The following is a 17,771-nucleotide window of genomic DNA, read 5'->3' on the forward strand; positions in this document are numbered from 1 at the left end:
AGTGGTGTGCAAGCTTTCAAACAGTGTTTCCTTAGAAATGGAGAAAGGAGGCAGAACTAAGGACTTTACTGCATTCATACAGATAATTTTTTTCCTTCAGGCACGCCTTTAATGGCATTGCTGGTTGCTTTTACCTTACTAATTATTAGATAATGTCCTTTTGATGTCTTTTGGGCCATAGCATACTAAAGCTTTTGACTGTGACTGTGACTGTAAGACTGACTTGAAAAGGAGAGCATGAGACAGATGCAGCAGATAATCTTTCAGCATTTAGGAGAGAGAGACAGAGAGAAACATTGTATCTAACTTGCTGTTCCATGCACAAGACTGTAGCAATTTATTCTTTTGAACAAAAATGTTCTACAAAATGGATTCAGATATTTTGTCAGCAGTGGTTGAGACACCAGTCTTCTCTTCCTGTTATGAGCATAAAAGAAAATAGCATATTGGGTCATCAATTTATCAGATGATTAAGAACTTATTATCTTTACTTTGTCCTGTTCAATCTCTTTCTTATGCAGGCTGATTGGTGATGGGTGCCAAAGAAATTATCTGTGCCAAACGAGAAGTTAACATGATTGAGGAATGAAGGGAGATCTCTTGGAAGGTGTGTGGTCTTTTTCCCTCTCCCTCCCTCCTAACACCAAAGTGAAGGTCTAGCTCTGCTTTCCATGAAATTGTCCGGGACTTAAAACGATTATATTCTTAAGACATCTTTTTACTGCCATTGATCAGGAAATGAACTATCACATGCATATAAAGAAGCAATTCTTAGAGTAGTCACGAAATAAATCTTGTTGTTGAATTAAAATATGTTCTTTTGGTATGCAGATACTGGAGTTACCTGTCCACCTATCTAGGGAATTTCATTCTATTCACTTATTTTAAAGAAAATAGGGTTTTCAGATGCATAAAACTTGTCCTGAACTAGATTGGGTGTTTGCATATGAAGAAGGGAGAGAGAGAGAGAGAGATGGACTAGTAAACTAAGAACATATGCTCATCCAAATCATCAATCCATTGGCACAAACTAGTGATTGTTTCATGTATAGATAGATAAAAAGCAATGGTAGTCCAAATTTTTTAGCATAATTTTTGCTGTTTAATTTCTTTTAACAAGCCTCTTTATGTTCAGTTCAAAGAGAATATAGCCTTGCATGTCTTCTCTACTTAAGTTTAGGATAAGTGATTACTGATGTATTTTTCATTTATGATATTAAAGCAGGACATGAGTTTAAATTCTTAGATGTTAGACATTAACTATAGACTGAATGAACAAAAATTAAAGCACTACCTTCACATGATGAATCCAGTAGTAAGTGGTAACGTAATGAAAAATGCTCCATTAGGTGTTCTTGTTTATAAGAATACATGAGTTCTTCAAATAAAGCATTTCACAAAAAGAAAGCACATTCCTGCCTGTTCATTTCAGGGCAGCATCTCCATCTTTAAAAGGTGTGCATCAGCACTGTAGTGACTTGGTTCTATTTATTCGCTACAGTACACAGCTTGAACTATAACTTGGTTGATGATATGACAAGAAGGAATACTGACGACGTTCTCTACTTTCCTCTTTCTCAGCCAGCAAAAAGAAGTGTGGCTCATGCAATCACTTTCCGCCACCACCAACTTAACCTCTGTCACAAGTTCGCATCAGTTATAACTCAAGTCGCCACCAGAAGAACCGAAGGGCAACAGGTGGGGGAGTGGGGTTGGTCGAGGTGGCTTGCTCCTCATCGTGCCACGGCTGCTGCTGGCGTCTTAGTCGTCCACCGAGTTGTGGCAGTGCTTTCACGTACTGCTACAGTATCACGCACTCACCTCCATATAAACTAGGAATCCCACCATCTCTACTGTATAGACTGCGGTCATCTCCATTCCTATTTCCTCCCTCCTCCTCCTCCTTCCAACTCCTTTGCAGGCGAATCAGGACAAACCCTAAAACCATTCCTCTGTTCCTTCTCTTGTTATCTGATACCACCACCTCAACCGCAGGCCAATCTGCAGAAGATGAGAACAGGGAGTTGCAGCGTGCAACAAGGCTTGACGCCGGAGGCTGCAAGCGTGGTGAGGCAAGCCGTATTCCTAGCCCGGCGGCGAGGCCATACGCAGGTGACACCCCTCCATGTGGCCAATACCATGCTGTCTTCCCCCACAGGTCTCCTCCGTGCCGCCTGTCTCCGCTCTCACTCTCACCCCCTCCGCTGCAAGGCCCTGGAACTGTGCTTCAACGTCGCCCTCAACCGCCTCCCGGCGTCGGCGCCCTACCACGCCCGCCACCATCTCCCCTCCCTCTCCAACGCCCTCGTGGCGGCCTTCAAGAGGGCACAGGCCAACCACCGGCGCGGATGCGTCGAGGCCCAGCAGCCGGCGTTGCTCGCCGTCAAGATCGAGCTGGAACAGCTCGTCGTCTCCATCCTCGATGACCCGAGCGTGAGCAGGGTCATGAGGGAGGCTGGCTTCTGCAGCACTCAAGTCAAGAACAATGTGGAGCAGTCAATCTGCACGGAGACCTGTGTTGCCACACCTCCCCAAGCAAGCACAACCAAGCCTGCAGCATCCGCGGTGAAGGACGACGACATAGCGAGCGTCGTGGAAGCATTAGTTAGCATGGGCAGGAGGAGTCTTGTGGTGGTGGGAGAGTGCTCGGATACCATTGATGCTGTCGTGAGAGGGGTGATAGATAGGGTTGATAGGGGAGAGGTGCCTGTGGCTCTAAGGAATTCAGAGTTCATCACGCTCCCACTCTTCTCTTTTAGGCACATGTCAAGGGAGGAGGTGGATCAGAAGGTTGCGGAGCTGAGATGCCTCTTGAGGAGATGTTGTGTGGGAAGAGTGGTTGTCTTGTACCTGGGGAACCTCACATGGATCTCTCAGTATAGGGTTAGCTCCGGGGAGAAGGGAAGAAGTCCTTTTTGCCCAGTGGAGCACGTCGTGATGGAGATCAGCAGCTTGGTCTGTGAGGGAGTTGAGGTAGAGAGCAGTAGCAGGAGATTATGGCTCATGGGAACTGCAACATATCAGACCTACATGAGATGTAAGATCGGACAGCCTTCACTGGAGACTCTTTGGGGTCTTCAGCCTCTCACCATTCCATCTGACAGCTTGGGATTAAGCCTCAAATGTGAGAGGTAAACATGCTTTCATCTGCATCATTTGGTCATACCTAACTTCATAATCCTTGAATTTATGACACAATGTTTTGTACGTAGGGAAATTGCACACATCTAAACCTCCATTTTCTGACTCTCTTTCTCCATTATGCAGTAGTCATCGTGCAGTAGCTCCAACTCTACCTTCATGGCTCCAACAGTACAAGGAAGAGAACAGGAGAAGTAGCGATGATCAGGTAAAATTACTAACCCTCAGTGATGTATAAAACCTATGGATTGGGTTGATACAATGATGGTATAACCTTTACCTTGTACTCTCCTTGTAGAGCTTCTGTATACTGGAAGATCCCTGCAGGGGGTGGAACTCCGTGTGTAGCTCAGCTCTCAAAAGCCAGCACAGACCATCTGATCTAACCTTTAATTTCTCTTCGGCTTCTCCGTGTGATTCTTCTTCTTCTTCCATCTCTTCCTATGATCAACGCCCTCCGAGCTTGCATCAGAACCAGCAGCATTGGCTACCACAGCTTAAGGTCACAGACCCATGCAAAGGTTACCAGCTGCGGTCGTCGGAATCCACCGAGCAAGAAGGCTTTGAACATGACTCAAGAAGCAGCATACCCTATGTTAACCTTGACTCTAACCCTAACTCTTCTGCTTCAAGCAGCACCATGGAAATGGAGTATATTCCCAAGTTCAAGGAGCTCAATGCCGAGAATCTAAAGATCCTTTGCAGTGCGTTGGAGAAGAAGGTCCCATGGCAGCAGGAGATCATCCCTGAGATCGCTAGCTCCATCCTGCAATGCAGAGCAGGAATGACGAAGAGGAAAGAGAAGTCGAGGTCTAATTACGAGAACAAGGAAGAGACATGGCTGTTCTTCCGAGGCGATGATAGTGAAGCCAAGAAGAGGGTAGCTAAGGAGCTTGCAAGCCTCATTTTCTGCTCTAAGACTAACTTCGTTTCGATTGGTCTCAGCAGCATTTCATCACCTCGTTCAAACTCCAAAAAAAGGTTGAGAGAGGGTGCAAGCCATGGCCATCTTGAGAGACTGTACGAAGCAATCAACGAGAACCCGCACCGTGTTATCTTCATCGAAGACACTGAGCAAGCGGATTACCGCACTCAAGCTGGTATGAAGACCGCGATAGAAAGAGGAAGAGTTTGTGGTTACGGCGGTGAGGAAGTCGGTGTAAGTGATGCAATCATCATCCTCAGTTGCAAAAGCTTCAATCCTCCAGCGAAGTACAAGGCCTCAAAGAGTGATGATGAGAAGGAAGCGAAACTGCATCTTCCTTTGGATTTGAATCATTGTGCTTCTGATGATGATGGTGGCGTGGATGACGTTGGGCTTCCGGAGATGGTGGATCGGGCATTCTGCTTTGATTTGCCGGAGGACCTGTAATGCAGCGTATGTTGTATCCTCCAAAGCTTCCGGAGGATCTCGTTAGTTTAGGCGAAGTTTGAAGAAAACACTTGTAGATTGAACTGGTTTATGGGTTGGGATATGGAGTTATTGCATGTTATAGCTTTCTTATAATTTTCCTTAAAACATGATGAAATTGCTGTACCTCTTTTCATCTCTCAAATCTATTCATGAATCAGCTAAGGGAACTTTTTCCGGTCTTCCTTTCATTTGCTGCACTGAGAAACAAATTAATGTTGTTGTGCGGCACGATCGATGACGGAAGATGAACAAATTCTCTCCTTCCCCTGTGTTAGATTTGCCGGAACAGAGAACCACTTTATCGGATCAACTCATTGGAATATTTGATCACACTCTCAGGAACTCATTGGGCAACATCGATCAAAGTTGTTTCCATAGTGGGCACATCATGACGGGTACATCATTTCAGCAATGGAGGAACACACTAACGATGTGCTTGTGGTTCCTTCCTGCTGCATCTTCTTCCAAACCCGTTTTCATCATGAAGAGGACACGGAAAATTTTCTTCTGCATGATATAATAGCACATTCGGCCTGTTTCCATCACCCGAGTTTCCTCCCTTTCTGCAGGAGAACAAGCACTCCCCACAGGTTTAAGATAATGGCAACCTCCACTTTTCCGTGTCTTTGTCTTTGCACATAGTGCGTGCAGTCACTTTTATTTGGATTGATCACTAATTGGCACTAACGCTAAAGAGTATTGTCACTACTTTCCTTGTAGGATCCATCCATTACTTTGATCCTGACATCATGGGAGTTGCTATCTATCACCTATGACAACATCGGAATGCACAGAGAGAATCGATTTAGTCAAGAGGTGTATGGTGTGTGTAGCAGACAAAAAAACTAGTCGATTGATTGGAGCATGATCGTGGTTTAATATACGTATCATAATCACGATAAGGCTTGTCAACTTAGGAGAGGTAGAAACTGCACTGAGGTGATGAAGAAAGGACAGAGTGCAGGAGGAGGAGGCATGACTTGAGAATTATGCAAAGGGAGGGAGAGGTTGATCACTTTGGCAGCAAAAGCATGGAAACTCACTTGAGAATTATCAAAAGGGCACTGCTTTTTATGCGGGGTGATGAAACTTGGAAAGGAATCCCTTTTTCTCTGCTTTAGATTTCACAAACCAGCTTTGTAGACTATCAAAAGTAGTGGGGTCAAAATATTAATGCAAGATAAAGCTAAGCATCCCAGTCTTTTAGACCTTAAAGTTTTTGTTAGCTCAGAATCCTAAAAAGCTCTCTCTCTCTCTCTCTCTCTCTCTCTCTCTCTCTCTCTCTCAACCCCACACAAAACCCAGTTGCAAGGAGAGAACCTGTCGTGTGTGCCTCTCAAGAAAGATTAGCATCTAACGAATGCAGTCTTATCAAAGCATCTCATGTTAAAAGTCAAGTAAACCTAGCCATATCTGCATAAGCTACCTAATTCCTTTTTTTTTGTGTGAACATAAACAATATATTTTGAGGAGGAGAAGAAGAAGAAGCAAAAGGTTGTAATAGGATTCCAATAAAGAAATTATTTTTAGTGGATTAAAACTGATTCAATGTTATGAAGTTGAATTATTTTAAAAACTCAAATCTTTACGAGGCTGAATGTTTCCTCAAACCGACTTCTTCGAGATAAATTCATGCTACTTGACTTAAGCGTTAAGACGATCTCATCATACACTTTCAACATCATCTGAAAAAACTAGCATCGAAGGGTGTCTAACGAGATCGTTTATGTCGCTCAAAGTCAATAAGAGATCTAGTTTGAGAACTAAAAGTAAGATTTCAAATCTTGAATAATACTTGAGTGACTCTTGAGATGAATATGTACGGAATAAAGAATAATTCAAAAAATATTCTTACCTCTAGCTTATGGTATTACGGCAAGTCTGATTGACTTAACTTGATTGACCTAAAATATTGACAATACCATAAAACTATGCAAAGTTTCTTGTCTCATCATAAATAATATTCTTCTCTAAAGAAGAAGGTTGTAGTAGCAAGTAAAAGAAAAGACTGTAACATATGAGTCTAAGGAAGTCAAAGTCATCAGCTCAAGTTAATTATTCTGTGGCATATCACCACCACAGTAGTGCAGTCATCACCATTGTGTCTGCCATCTTGTCATAATGGATAACATACATTACTGCATTATAGTATAGTAGCAAAAGCATGAAATGAGTTACCAATGCACAAGAAGATACTTTCTTAGTTACAAAGCCGAAAGCAGCACCTGTTAATTCCTACAGAATTGTTACCTAAATTTAGAACCTCTTGATTATTATTTACTCTAGGTTAATTAGTTCCTAATCCATCCTTAGGCCTCGACCGAAGAATCTTAAGGTTTACTCGATGGGATGATTGATCCACTAACTTAGTAATCTTAAATTATATAGTCCAAAATAATTAAGCCTAAATCATGTTAATAGACTCATCATTGAGTTTTTAGTTCGGACCTAAACTTGACCTAGAATTTAGCGTAACTTTGGTTTATTCACTAAATTTTTGGATCCTCGTCGTATCCGGTAATAGATTCGTCGTAATATTATTTGTATACGATCCAATAATTAACTCGTTAATTTGATGAGCCTAACTCAAAATAATTAACTAGACTCGTATGACGTAAGATTATATCGACCGTCATAAATCTAAATCGAATTCTAAAATGTGATTATGTTCAGTTCATTATCATGATTTGTTTTACAAATACCAAATACAAGAGAGTAGATTAAGTTTATTTATGCGTTCTGCCATGATTCCTTTGACCATTTCAAGCTCTTTGATACCATAGCTAGCAAGCATTTACAGGACTACAGACACCTAACTACATGTTATTGGTGTCAAGTCTGCAAACAATAAGTGCACAGATCCCATCATCCTCCAACACAAACACTCTCCTCTCCTGATGTTAAGCTTTCGCAAGACATGTTCTCTTTCCAAGTCACAGCCTTGTGGAAGTCCACTGCATTCATATTCCTTGGATCGAGTAAATTAATTGCATCGGACCAACTTGTAATGGTGGTGGTGTTACCAGCAATGGACCAAATTGGCTGATCACTGAAATAAAAGTTAAAGAAGGGTATGAATAATATTATGAATGAGATGAGAAAGAAAGTCACGAGGACTAACATCCTCGAACTTTGCAAAGGCTAATTAGGTGTTCATCCTCGTTGGGTTGATTCCTTCTCTAACACTTTTCTCTCCCACCATGAATGATGAGCCACCACAAAAAAGGACATGATTCTTTATATCTCGTATCATCTCTCCCTCTCTCTCTCTCTCTCTCTCTCTCTCACAGCACATCAGCTTTTACAACAAGTTTTAATATTAATCTTTTCCTATCTTTTTACTAGATTGATATATTCGAGATATTAAGAGAAATAACTTTAATCTCATAACTATATTTAGATGCTTATTTTTAGCTCATAAAAATCATGTATATTTATAGACAAGAGCAGAAGGTCTAGAATAAGTTATTAGGAGAGTTTCTCCATTATCTCCTAAGGAATCCTATAGCATGAACTTCTTTTCTATTGACCAATAATCATAATCAAAATCCAATCATATTTAGAATATATCTTACCTAATTAAATAGAACCACATAATCTAACAATTTAATTATGAACAACATTTGTTTGATTAAATTTAAAAATAATAAAAATATGAGACACATTATCATAACGTAAATATAACCATAATCAGAATAATCAACAAATATATATGACATGATATACACATGTAAATTATATAAACCCTTAATATACTAGAGAAATTTATAAAGTTAATATTGACAAAAAAAATTATTTTATATATAGGGTGATTGTCTTATAAAACACCCTCTTTTTTTTTGGGTATTTCTCGGATGATACCCTCATTTTTTATTTTTTTCAACTAGTCATCCCATATACAAAAATATTCCTCCAAAAACTGTCATGTTTTTTTCTACCCATTCCAAAATCTGTCATTTTGTTTTTTCGCTCATTCCAAAAGCTATCATGTTTTTCAGTGTTTTATGAGTTTTTATCCACAAAAATATTATAATTTTAATTGAAAAATATTATATAATAAAAAAATACTATAAGATTAGTTCAAAAACACTATATAGTTATGGAGGAAGTGTATATTGATATCATTTTGTTTCAGATCATTCGTATTAAGTCTTGACGGGTTCCAAATATATATATATATATATATATATATATATATATATATATATATATATATATATATATATATATATATATATATATATATATATATATACTATTTTTGTTTCAAAACATAAAGTCTTTATAGGTTATAGGTTAAATTACCGAAACGAAGTCTCTGTAGTGTTTTTATGTTACCATTATAGTGTTTTATGATTACAAATAAAAACACCATAAAGACTTCAAAAAAACATTATAATTATTTATTTTAATCACTTTTTTTAGAATTTATGGTGCAAATAATGTATAGTACAATTATGTATGAATGAACGAAAGAATGATGAAATTTAAGGTTTTAGGATATCTTTATGTTGTTTTTATATTGTAACACATTTTAATGACTTTTAAAAAAAACACTATAATGATATATTTTGATCACTTTTTTGAAATCAATGACAAATGACATTATGGTGTAATTATGCATATGGTATGTATTGTAAACACTTGGACTGGCTCATAAAATAAAGTAGGTTGAATTTTTAATCAAAAATATGATATTTATAGTTTTTTAAAATTATTTTTACGGTAATTTTGTGATGTCGTTGAAAATATATCATTAAAAATTAGATCAATAATATCTAATCCGGTAAAACAGTTTAAATTTAACCCACAATTTGTCAAGACTTAATGTGAATGTTTTGAGATAAAATAATATCGATATATAATGTTTTTGAACCAATCTTAGAGTATTTTTATGGATAAAAACTCATAAATCACCGTAAATAGTTTGACTGATCCACCAATCCATAGAATGAATTGATTCTTGACGGCCAAACACATGGCAGCTTTTAGTGGAGCATTATTTTACTTGTTAGGCTGGTGGGAGGCTCCTCACTAAGAGGAAGGGCAGCAGCAGAATGATCCATGATCCAGGGAGATTGGTTTGGGAGCTGAGAGAGGATGGTGATGAACACAAGACAAACAGATGGTGGGTGGGCATAGGCCGAGACCTTGCTTTGTGGAAGAGAAGAAAGGTAAAGGTCTGATGAGACAGGATTTGGGGACGAAACTTGTCTGACTCTTAGAAAGAGAGCTTGTTCAGATGGTGGAAACCTGCTGCTGCTGCTGCTGCTGCTGCACTGGGTGGGTTTCATCAACTCGATGAATACTAGTATACCACCGTGTCATCATGCCAATTCCAAGCTATGGTTCAGTGGGCATAGCAATAGCATACCTATTATTACGAGTGCACACTATATATAACTCGATGGGACTACAAATGGAAGGCCATGTTCCTGTTGTTTGGCATCTCTGAACCAATGAATTCTGGTCAGAAGACTAATGAATTCTGGTCAGATTCATATGTATGTGTTGATGTAGACAACCACAACAAACTGAGGAAGAAATATAAACCTCTCCATACTCAAATGAATCTAACCATTAAGCCTTCAACTTCACCTCTCATACTCAAATGAATGTAACTAAACCTCTCCATTCCATACTCAAATGAATGGAAAGAGGATTATTTCTTGATTTGCGCATGTCATCTAACAAGTCATGCTAATTTTCTCTCTAATTCACTGGATGTCTCAGAAGAGACTTTTAAATTATAGAAAAAGGAAAACAACAGCCAGCAGCCACATATGCTACCCAAAATCTTCTTCTATCTTTCCTTACACAGATTACACAGCTCCATTTCCGTTCAACTCTCAACGCTTTGGTTCCCCCACTGTGTTTCCCTGGAAGAACCCATCTAACAATTGTTCAACATCTTCTGGAGTGTATCTGATGTACTTCTGAGGCTTGCTGCTATTCTCAACTAGTAACCTGAATGTATATGGCGGTGGTCTCAGAACAATAACAAAGCGAAGCGTAAGATCAAAAGTGTGTGCGGTTTTAAGAAACTAACATGAATGGTATTTAACGAGCAACAAACTGATGGTTGGTTACTAAGACATTCCAACTCAAACCTCTAACTCAGTGGTAACTTTATCTATCGCCATTGACGAATTAAAAGTAGTGATCTAAAATATGAAGCCTGATACTGGTTGGATATAATCCTCTACGTGGATGATGCCATATAGACCATTAGTGTGATGAGTCATTAACTGTGTGATACTTGTTAAGCCTAACCTGGTTGGACCTCACATCAAGGTGTTAGGGGCCCAATTTTAGGTCAGTAAGGCGGATTCACAAGTCGGTCATGCCAGTAGTAACCCCACATGAACTTAAATACATGTAGACAGTGAACTGAGTGAAGTTTGGCAAGTCAGCTCAGCCCCTATTCCATCACATATCTGATCCATTCAAGTGGTGAAGATGAATGGTTCAGGTTTTCCACCATTGCCGCCTATCATCCTCTCCTCTGTACAAACTAGTTACGACTCCCAACTAAAGGTTAACCTTCTATTTTGCTTATTCTCCCTTATTTAACTATAGCTCCAGTATAGGAGAGGCAAAGTTGCTTGAAGTTCAAGAAGCAAAGGGACTTGGAAATAGGTGGTGTGTAGTAGCAACAGAGGCGTAGGCAGTAGGAGATGGCTAAGTGATTAAAGAACCATTTCCAAACAAACATTTTAGAAACCGATCAGACCAGTTTGTACCATCTAGTATTTACTGGTCTGACCAAGAGATCGGCACCAATTACCCGTCGTCTGCTTCAAAATCAATTTACTTTTTTTTTCCAAAAAAAAGCTGTTTTTTTTAATTTATTTTTCTACTTTTCCCCCGGGCACTCTCAAGAAATCTGTAAAACTAACCTTTTTTGTCCTGAAAATAAAAAGGATCAAACTATTGTTCTGCTAATGATAGGCTTATGGAGCAGCATCTAATTTAACATTAATCTGAAACAACAAATCTGAACAGACATTTAATTTCACTTTAATAATTAGCAGGTACAACCATAGATTTAGAATCTGAATGTATGAAAAAGATCCTAAGATTCTTTAAGAAAACAGCTAAAGATTCAGAAGATGTTTGATGAAAGTACAAAATTAAGGATTTAGAGGAACATACCCAAAACGTTTTATGAAAGATCTGTATGCTGGCAATAGGACTTCAGCAATTGCAAGCCTCAGATACTCACGAAGCTCAGGGTCAGGTACAACCCATTGTGATTGCCTCTGATGAAGCTCCTCAAACTGCGTGTTGAAGGACTTGAACCTGATGAAGGAAAAGGGGAGCTGAGTTTCCAACGCATTTGTAAATTGGTACTAAAAAGCGATCTGTAAGTGATCCGGACCGCTCTTTTACTGATGCTCTTGACACTCCACTGCTGTTACCTCCTTCAGCTCCCAAAGAAGAACTACTACCAAGTGAACTCAAACCTTGACCAGAAAGGGTTTGCAGAATCTAGAGAATATATGGAACAGTAATCAGTTAGGTTCCCAAAGACAAGTCTGATTGAGTGCACTTTGAAGTTGGACCTACAACTGACATACAACATTTCTCCTTGTAGTTTCATTTGTCGTTTTTTCCCCTTTTGCTCTCTTCTCTACCTATCTTTGCATTTCTTAAATTCTTTTCTTTTTATGATGGAGCCTTTGGCTCTGTATCAATTTACTTAAACAACAGGCATCCTTAATAAGCCAAAGTTGCTGTTTTGATTTGTTATCTGAGCAGTAGGTTGGTCTTATAAGTTATAATTACTGCTTTTCTCCAATGTTTAACTTTTCAACTGCATCTAGAGGTGCCACTAGTAAAATCTGCTTCAATTATTTGTTAATAATATCCTTTTAATGGCAGATGCCATTCTGTTTGATGCATTTTATTGAGTCTGTCTGATTTATTTATTGGTACTCAATAAAATGTGCTACAAGTTGGGGAGGCTCTGCATACTATCCTCATTGCTACAGCAAGTTAGTTATTCAGGGGCCAGTATTCAGATATAGGTACCAATGCATGCAATTTGTGTGATACCATGAGTCATGAAGACATGAACAGCATGCAGCCACTAAACTAAGTTTTGATCCTGCAGCAGCTGGTCTAGGAATCGGCTATAAAGGGAACTCAAAAGATAATTCTCAAATGATGAAACATTATGATAATTGACTATCATGTAATTCATCTTGACAGCAATAGCCTGAGTACAGTACATAAATAATACCAATTGAGTAGAACCAGTCCTTTAACAGACAAACCTTTGCCCAAGCAACTCTTTTGTATTGGTTTGCATTTTGCTGCACGATCCTTCGGTGTATTTGAACCCAGTCATCACCCAGTAAATCCTTTGCTTCTGATCTTACAACAACAAAAAAAACATTATTCTATCTACTCTTTCATATTTTGTAAATGTTTGAAGTTTGAATTTTTTATCTCCATACCTGCTAAGAGATCTCACCATATAATGTATGTTATTCATAAGAAATAGATAAGTTAATGCAGGATCCTTGTACTGCTTAGATTTTCCATCTAGATTATTCTGAAGAGATTGCATAATCCGCATTGTCATGATTGCAAGTTGAGAATCTGTTTTATTCCCAATTTCCACCTCTTGCAAAATACGCTCTATTGTTAATCGGTAGCTGCATATATCAAATGCATATGTGCATCAGAAATTTTCTTCACATGCAAACTAAAACTCAGTTATTACCAACAGATTACAAAAAGTTTCATGACAAAGTATGCACAGTCCAAAAATTCACACAAAAGTTCAGCCCCAGGTAACAAATATGTCCATCAGAAATAACTTCCAATAGATGAACAGAATCACGAAAGAACTTGGAGAGATACTATATACAAATTAGAACCAAAATGAAAAAGCTGGCACAAGATAGAAGAGATAAATACTTTCATGGTAGTCTTAGAATCAATAAGAATGAAAGCTAATGTGACAATAAAACAAATATGGTATATGTAGATCTGTAACTCGTCGATCTTCTTAGCAAATCTTGTAAATGATAGCCATGGAAACAAAGAAAGAATATCTTAAGAGAGCAAAAACCTTCCGGATCTATGCATCAATACAAAAACTTCTTATTGTAATTTAATCAATAATAAGCTCAATCAGTGGTAATACACCAAAATACAGGTTTCCCAATCACACGATGAATAAAAAAAGAAACAATATAACCATCAGATCACCCTAGATGAAAAATTTTTTGTGTCTGACTTTGATCATGCACTCACAAGGCCAAACTGGAATTTCAGAAGAAAGTATTTTAAATAGACAACAAAAGCTATAGAAATAGTTGATGAGGACAGAATAGCCAAAAATGATCAGCACAAGGAAATATTAGAGAATTGCTTGAATGAATGCCAAATCAATTTGATATATTAAGGTAGAATAAAGGAAGAATAAGCACTAACTCAAATAAAAATTTCATGTAGTTGATAACATAGCTGCTCAGAGGGTGGACAGTTCCATCAGCGACCATTGTTTTTGTGGAATCCTTTTCTATTATCTCCTCAAAATTAAGAAATGTCCCTTTCACAGCATGAGCTAAGTGCTTTGCTAAAGTCAATGTGGATTGTTGAATCTCAGAACAAGCCTTGCCTTCGAAAATTCTCGCAATCTGATGAAACACTAGAAAGTGAACATTAACGTAATTTCATAGTCATAGGTAGGAAAATCAACAAATATATCATGTGAATGATTTAAAAAAAAAAACATGCTAATGTGCATAGAAACAGACAATGAGTGGGTGAATATCTAATGAGGTACCTAGGCGGCTGATGCCAGGCTATAAACCAAGGATGAACTTTTATAGATATCTTTCATTCTACATAGATCAGGCATAGTCTAAGCTCTACAGAATAAGAACGAGAATACAATTTAAGAACCAGGTTGGACAATTAATTAGGCAACTTTCTGGTCAAACATTCACATTCTTTAATGCAAACAACAAGTCCAAAATCTTGACTTGGATATATGCTCCAGATAAATATGAGTAATAAAATATTTGCTTCGCCATGTCAACTATATGATTCAAATAGGTAATATCTAAACAAACGACAATATTTTAACATCTTCTTTAGCTCTAAGGTCCCAGTAAATGCTTATAGGACTTTGTAAATAGCTGTTTCAATTGTATACCTCTGGTTGAAGTTCATGCAACACTTCATACATGTCTAGAAGCGGAAATATCTTTTCTGGAGACCTTTTACTTTTGGCAACAGAATCTCCAAAACTTAATAGCATTGATACACTGTTTACTGTTACTTCAGCAAAACACAGATCCTTATTAAAAGTAACACCATAAAAAATCTGGTCACAAATCTTTCGCTCTTCAGCAAACAGAAGGTTTACCTGTTCAACACAAAATCAAACAGATTGGAAAAGAATAAGTCACATGTGCCTAGAAAATTTATTCATATCCTTACCGCGATCTGCATAAGGTGAACCCAGTCCTGAATCTTGGTTTCTAAAGTATCCCACTCCATCTTCTGCACATCATCTTTGGTGAGCGCATCAACTCCAAGTTTTTGAAGGCTTGATTCTAGTGCTGAAGCACGAACATCACTAAATGGAATATGACAAACTTGATATAAGTAAATCATAGTAAAATGGTTAATAAACTTCCAGACAGGAGGAAGGCTACAGAAACAGTGCAAATGTGAAAAACAGAAATACATGCATCACTAGAACTTATCATTCTTTCAATGATTTGATTAGTGAACTTTCTAATTTCTGCAGTAAACTGAAAACCAGTTGAAAGTATAAACAGTTGGGCACATAACCTTGTTTTGAAGAACTCCAGTGACCGTACCTGTAAATCCTTGAGCACTGTTGTTGGTATCCAGCTTGGACCAGCTGTTCAGCTAAATTATGAAGCAAAGGTAGGATCCTAGGAGGCATGAGAGTTGGTGTCTTGTACACAGGAGTTTCCAAGCTCCTGCCTTGATGCTCAGAATGATTGTTGGCGGGCACATGGTTGCCACTATCGGATTGGCTTCCAGTTGTTTGAGATAGTGATCGCAAGGAGTTGGGAGGAAAATTGGCAATAAATTCAAGATCAATTGGTTTGCTGCAACAAAACAAATAAACTCAACTTAGGACACAATGGCAACTGCAATTTTCTGGACATGGATGCAAAACTTGAATTATATGTTCATTGTAATTCAGATCATATATTTATTTAGATAATTGTTACTGTTCGTTGAAACTTGAAAGCATCTGCAACATTGTGAGAAAAGAGACAGCGAGAAGAATAATCTGCAAAAAGATACCTGTAAGTAGCTAATAGTTGCCTAAATTCATCCCTCAGCTTTACAACTGCCTTAGATAGCAGATTATTTGCATGGTTTAACAAACCATATTCACTCGTGGAGATTTTGTTTGTGCTAAAAAACCTGATGTTGCATTTCAACAGATCAACTGCATCAAGAAAACTTTCTAGATCCTCATCTGGTCCCTTCAGTATCGCAACCTCAGCCTTCACAAGCAAGATTACTAAATCAGAAACATGGACAGATTTAAATGTGCCAAGAAACAGAGCAGTCAGTTATCTTTTCCAGAATGATATTAGTTACTAGATTAAAGCACTGGCAAGCAGGGGAATTGGTTTCTCACCAAGTGAACAATCAACTATTCAATCAAGGTTCTAGGTATCATCAAATATAAAAATACCAATTACAGATAAAATCATGCATTATTATAAAGTAAGTGCTCTATTTAACATTGAATACTCTTTCTCACTCTCATAATTTCCTCATTTTAATCTGAGTTTCCAAAATTACGTCTTGGAAGCAACCATAAATTCATGGGCTATGGCATTACACACGAGAACACATGAATTGGAAATCCCAACCAATTAAAAGCACACTTTAAGTCACCAAGAGCTCTAACTATCAACTATTCAGTCAAGCTTCTAGGTGTTATCACATATAAAAATACCAATTACACATAAAATCATGCATGATTATAGAGTAAGTGTTCTATCTAACATTGAACACTCTCTCTCTCTCTCTCTCTCTCTCTCTCTCTCTCTCTCTCTCTCATAAATTCCTCAGTTTAATTTGAGTTTCCAAAATTACATCTTGGAAGCAACCGTAAATTCATGAACTATGGCATTACACACTAGAACACATGAATTGGAAATGCCAACCCATTATAAGCATACTTTAAGTCAAATCAAACAAAAGGGCGAAGAAGAAACGAACTCCATGTCACAAGTCAGAGAGAAGAGAAAAGCACAAACATGCTAAACATGTGGATGAGCTGTCGAACCTGCCGCAGGAGATCAAAATGCGTCAATACGACCGCCGTCGCCTTCAATGTGTTCTCGATGTTCTGATGAGCCGTCCTGATGGCACGCGTCCTCACCTGCAACCAACCGATCAAAGATCCGATGCATAATCCAGAGCATTTCAAGTTCGAAGGGATAGGAAGATGAACCTGGGTGGGGCGCATGGCGGATTCGAGGGCGGAGAGGCGGTGGTCGAAGGAGCCGAGCATGGCGACCATGCTCTCCGTATTGGATCGACTCCGCTGCAGCGATTCCCGCAGCACGCTCGCCCTCTGCGTCAGGATCTCGATCGCCTGCGGAGCCCCCATCGACGGCGATCTCCTCGTGTCTCCTCGCCCGCTCGGCGATGGATGGATGGATTGCTTGATGGGGTCGGTAGCCGAGACGCCTTGTTGAAGGAGGGAAGGAGTCGCGTCCTCGTTGTCCTTGAATTCTCGCAATTTACGTTTACGCCCCTGCAAGGTTTTTTATTTTGCTTTTCTAATCATTTTTATATCCTTTATTTGATTTGATTGTTAATATAATAACATTGTCTTCAATTTGACATTAATATCCATCAGATTTAGTGACTTTTTTTATCAGACAGTCTTCAATATTATCTTGAAATGCTCCTTAAAATGAAAATAAAAAAGAGGAAAAAGATACTCAATGAAATTAGAAAAAGAATTTTAGATAATTTAATTTTATATTTCTAACACAAATTAGTTACTTATAATAAGATTAATAATCCTTTTTTTTTACATATACAAGTATTTGAGGCATATATATATATAATATATTTATACTGTGAAAGGATATATGTGTAAAAGAACCCTTTGCAGACTCTAGATTGACACGCGGCTGGATATTGGCCGTTTGATTTGTCATCTTGGACTTTTAAGACGAGGTGC

The 17,771-nt window shown here is 38.3% G+C and overlaps 2 protein-coding genes across 4 annotated transcripts; one reads left to right on the forward strand and one right to left on the reverse strand.

Annotated features, from left to right (window-relative positions):
• The first annotated feature begins 509 nt into the window (after positions 1-509).
• On the forward strand, positions 510-4,729 carry LOC135631297 (protein SMAX1-LIKE 3-like). 2 transcript variants are annotated; one of them, XM_065138850.1, is made up of 4 exons: positions 510-607; positions 1,582-3,131; positions 3,268-3,349; positions 3,440-4,729. In XM_065138850.1, exons 2-4 carry the CDS (start codon positions 2,011-2,013, stop codon positions 4,511-4,513), a joined length of 2,277 nt encoding a protein of 758 aa, XP_064994922.1. In that variant the 5' UTR covers positions 510-607; positions 1,582-2,010; the 3' UTR covers positions 4,514-4,729. The 2 variants fall into 2 exon arrangements, with proteins under 2 accessions (XP_064994922.1, XP_064994923.1); XM_065138851.1 differs by having other exon boundaries at positions 3,271-3,349.
• Positions 4,730-10,171: 5,442 nt separating this feature from the next.
• On the reverse strand, positions 10,172-17,264 carry LOC135631498 (exocyst complex component EXO70A1-like). 2 transcript variants are annotated; one of them, XM_065139223.1, is made up of 12 exons: positions 17,031-17,264; positions 16,863-16,958; positions 15,863-16,068; positions 15,403-15,660; positions 15,017-15,155; positions 14,730-14,942; positions 14,003-14,208; positions 13,018-13,218; positions 12,835-12,934; positions 11,937-12,046; positions 11,711-11,857; positions 10,172-10,522 (listed from the first exon to the last, which is right to left on the reverse strand). In XM_065139223.1, the coding sequence occupies exons 1-12, from the start codon at positions 17,187-17,189 to the stop codon at positions 10,405-10,407; spliced, it is 1,953 nt and encodes a 650-aa protein (XP_064995295.1). In that variant the 5' UTR covers positions 17,190-17,264; the 3' UTR covers positions 10,172-10,404. The 2 variants fall into 2 exon arrangements, 1 of the variants encoding a protein (XP_064995295.1); XR_010494398.1 differs by lacking the exon at positions 11,937-12,046 and having other exon boundaries at positions 10,383-10,522.
• Positions 17,265-17,771: the final 507 nt, after the last annotated feature.

Source organism: Musa acuminata, chromosome BXJ3-2 (genome assembly GCF_036884655.1).
Source record: "Musa acuminata AAA Group cultivar baxijiao chromosome BXJ3-2, Cavendish_Baxijiao_AAA, whole genome shotgun sequence".
Lineage (NCBI taxonomy): Eukaryota > Viridiplantae > Streptophyta > Magnoliopsida > Zingiberales > Musaceae > Musa > Musa acuminata.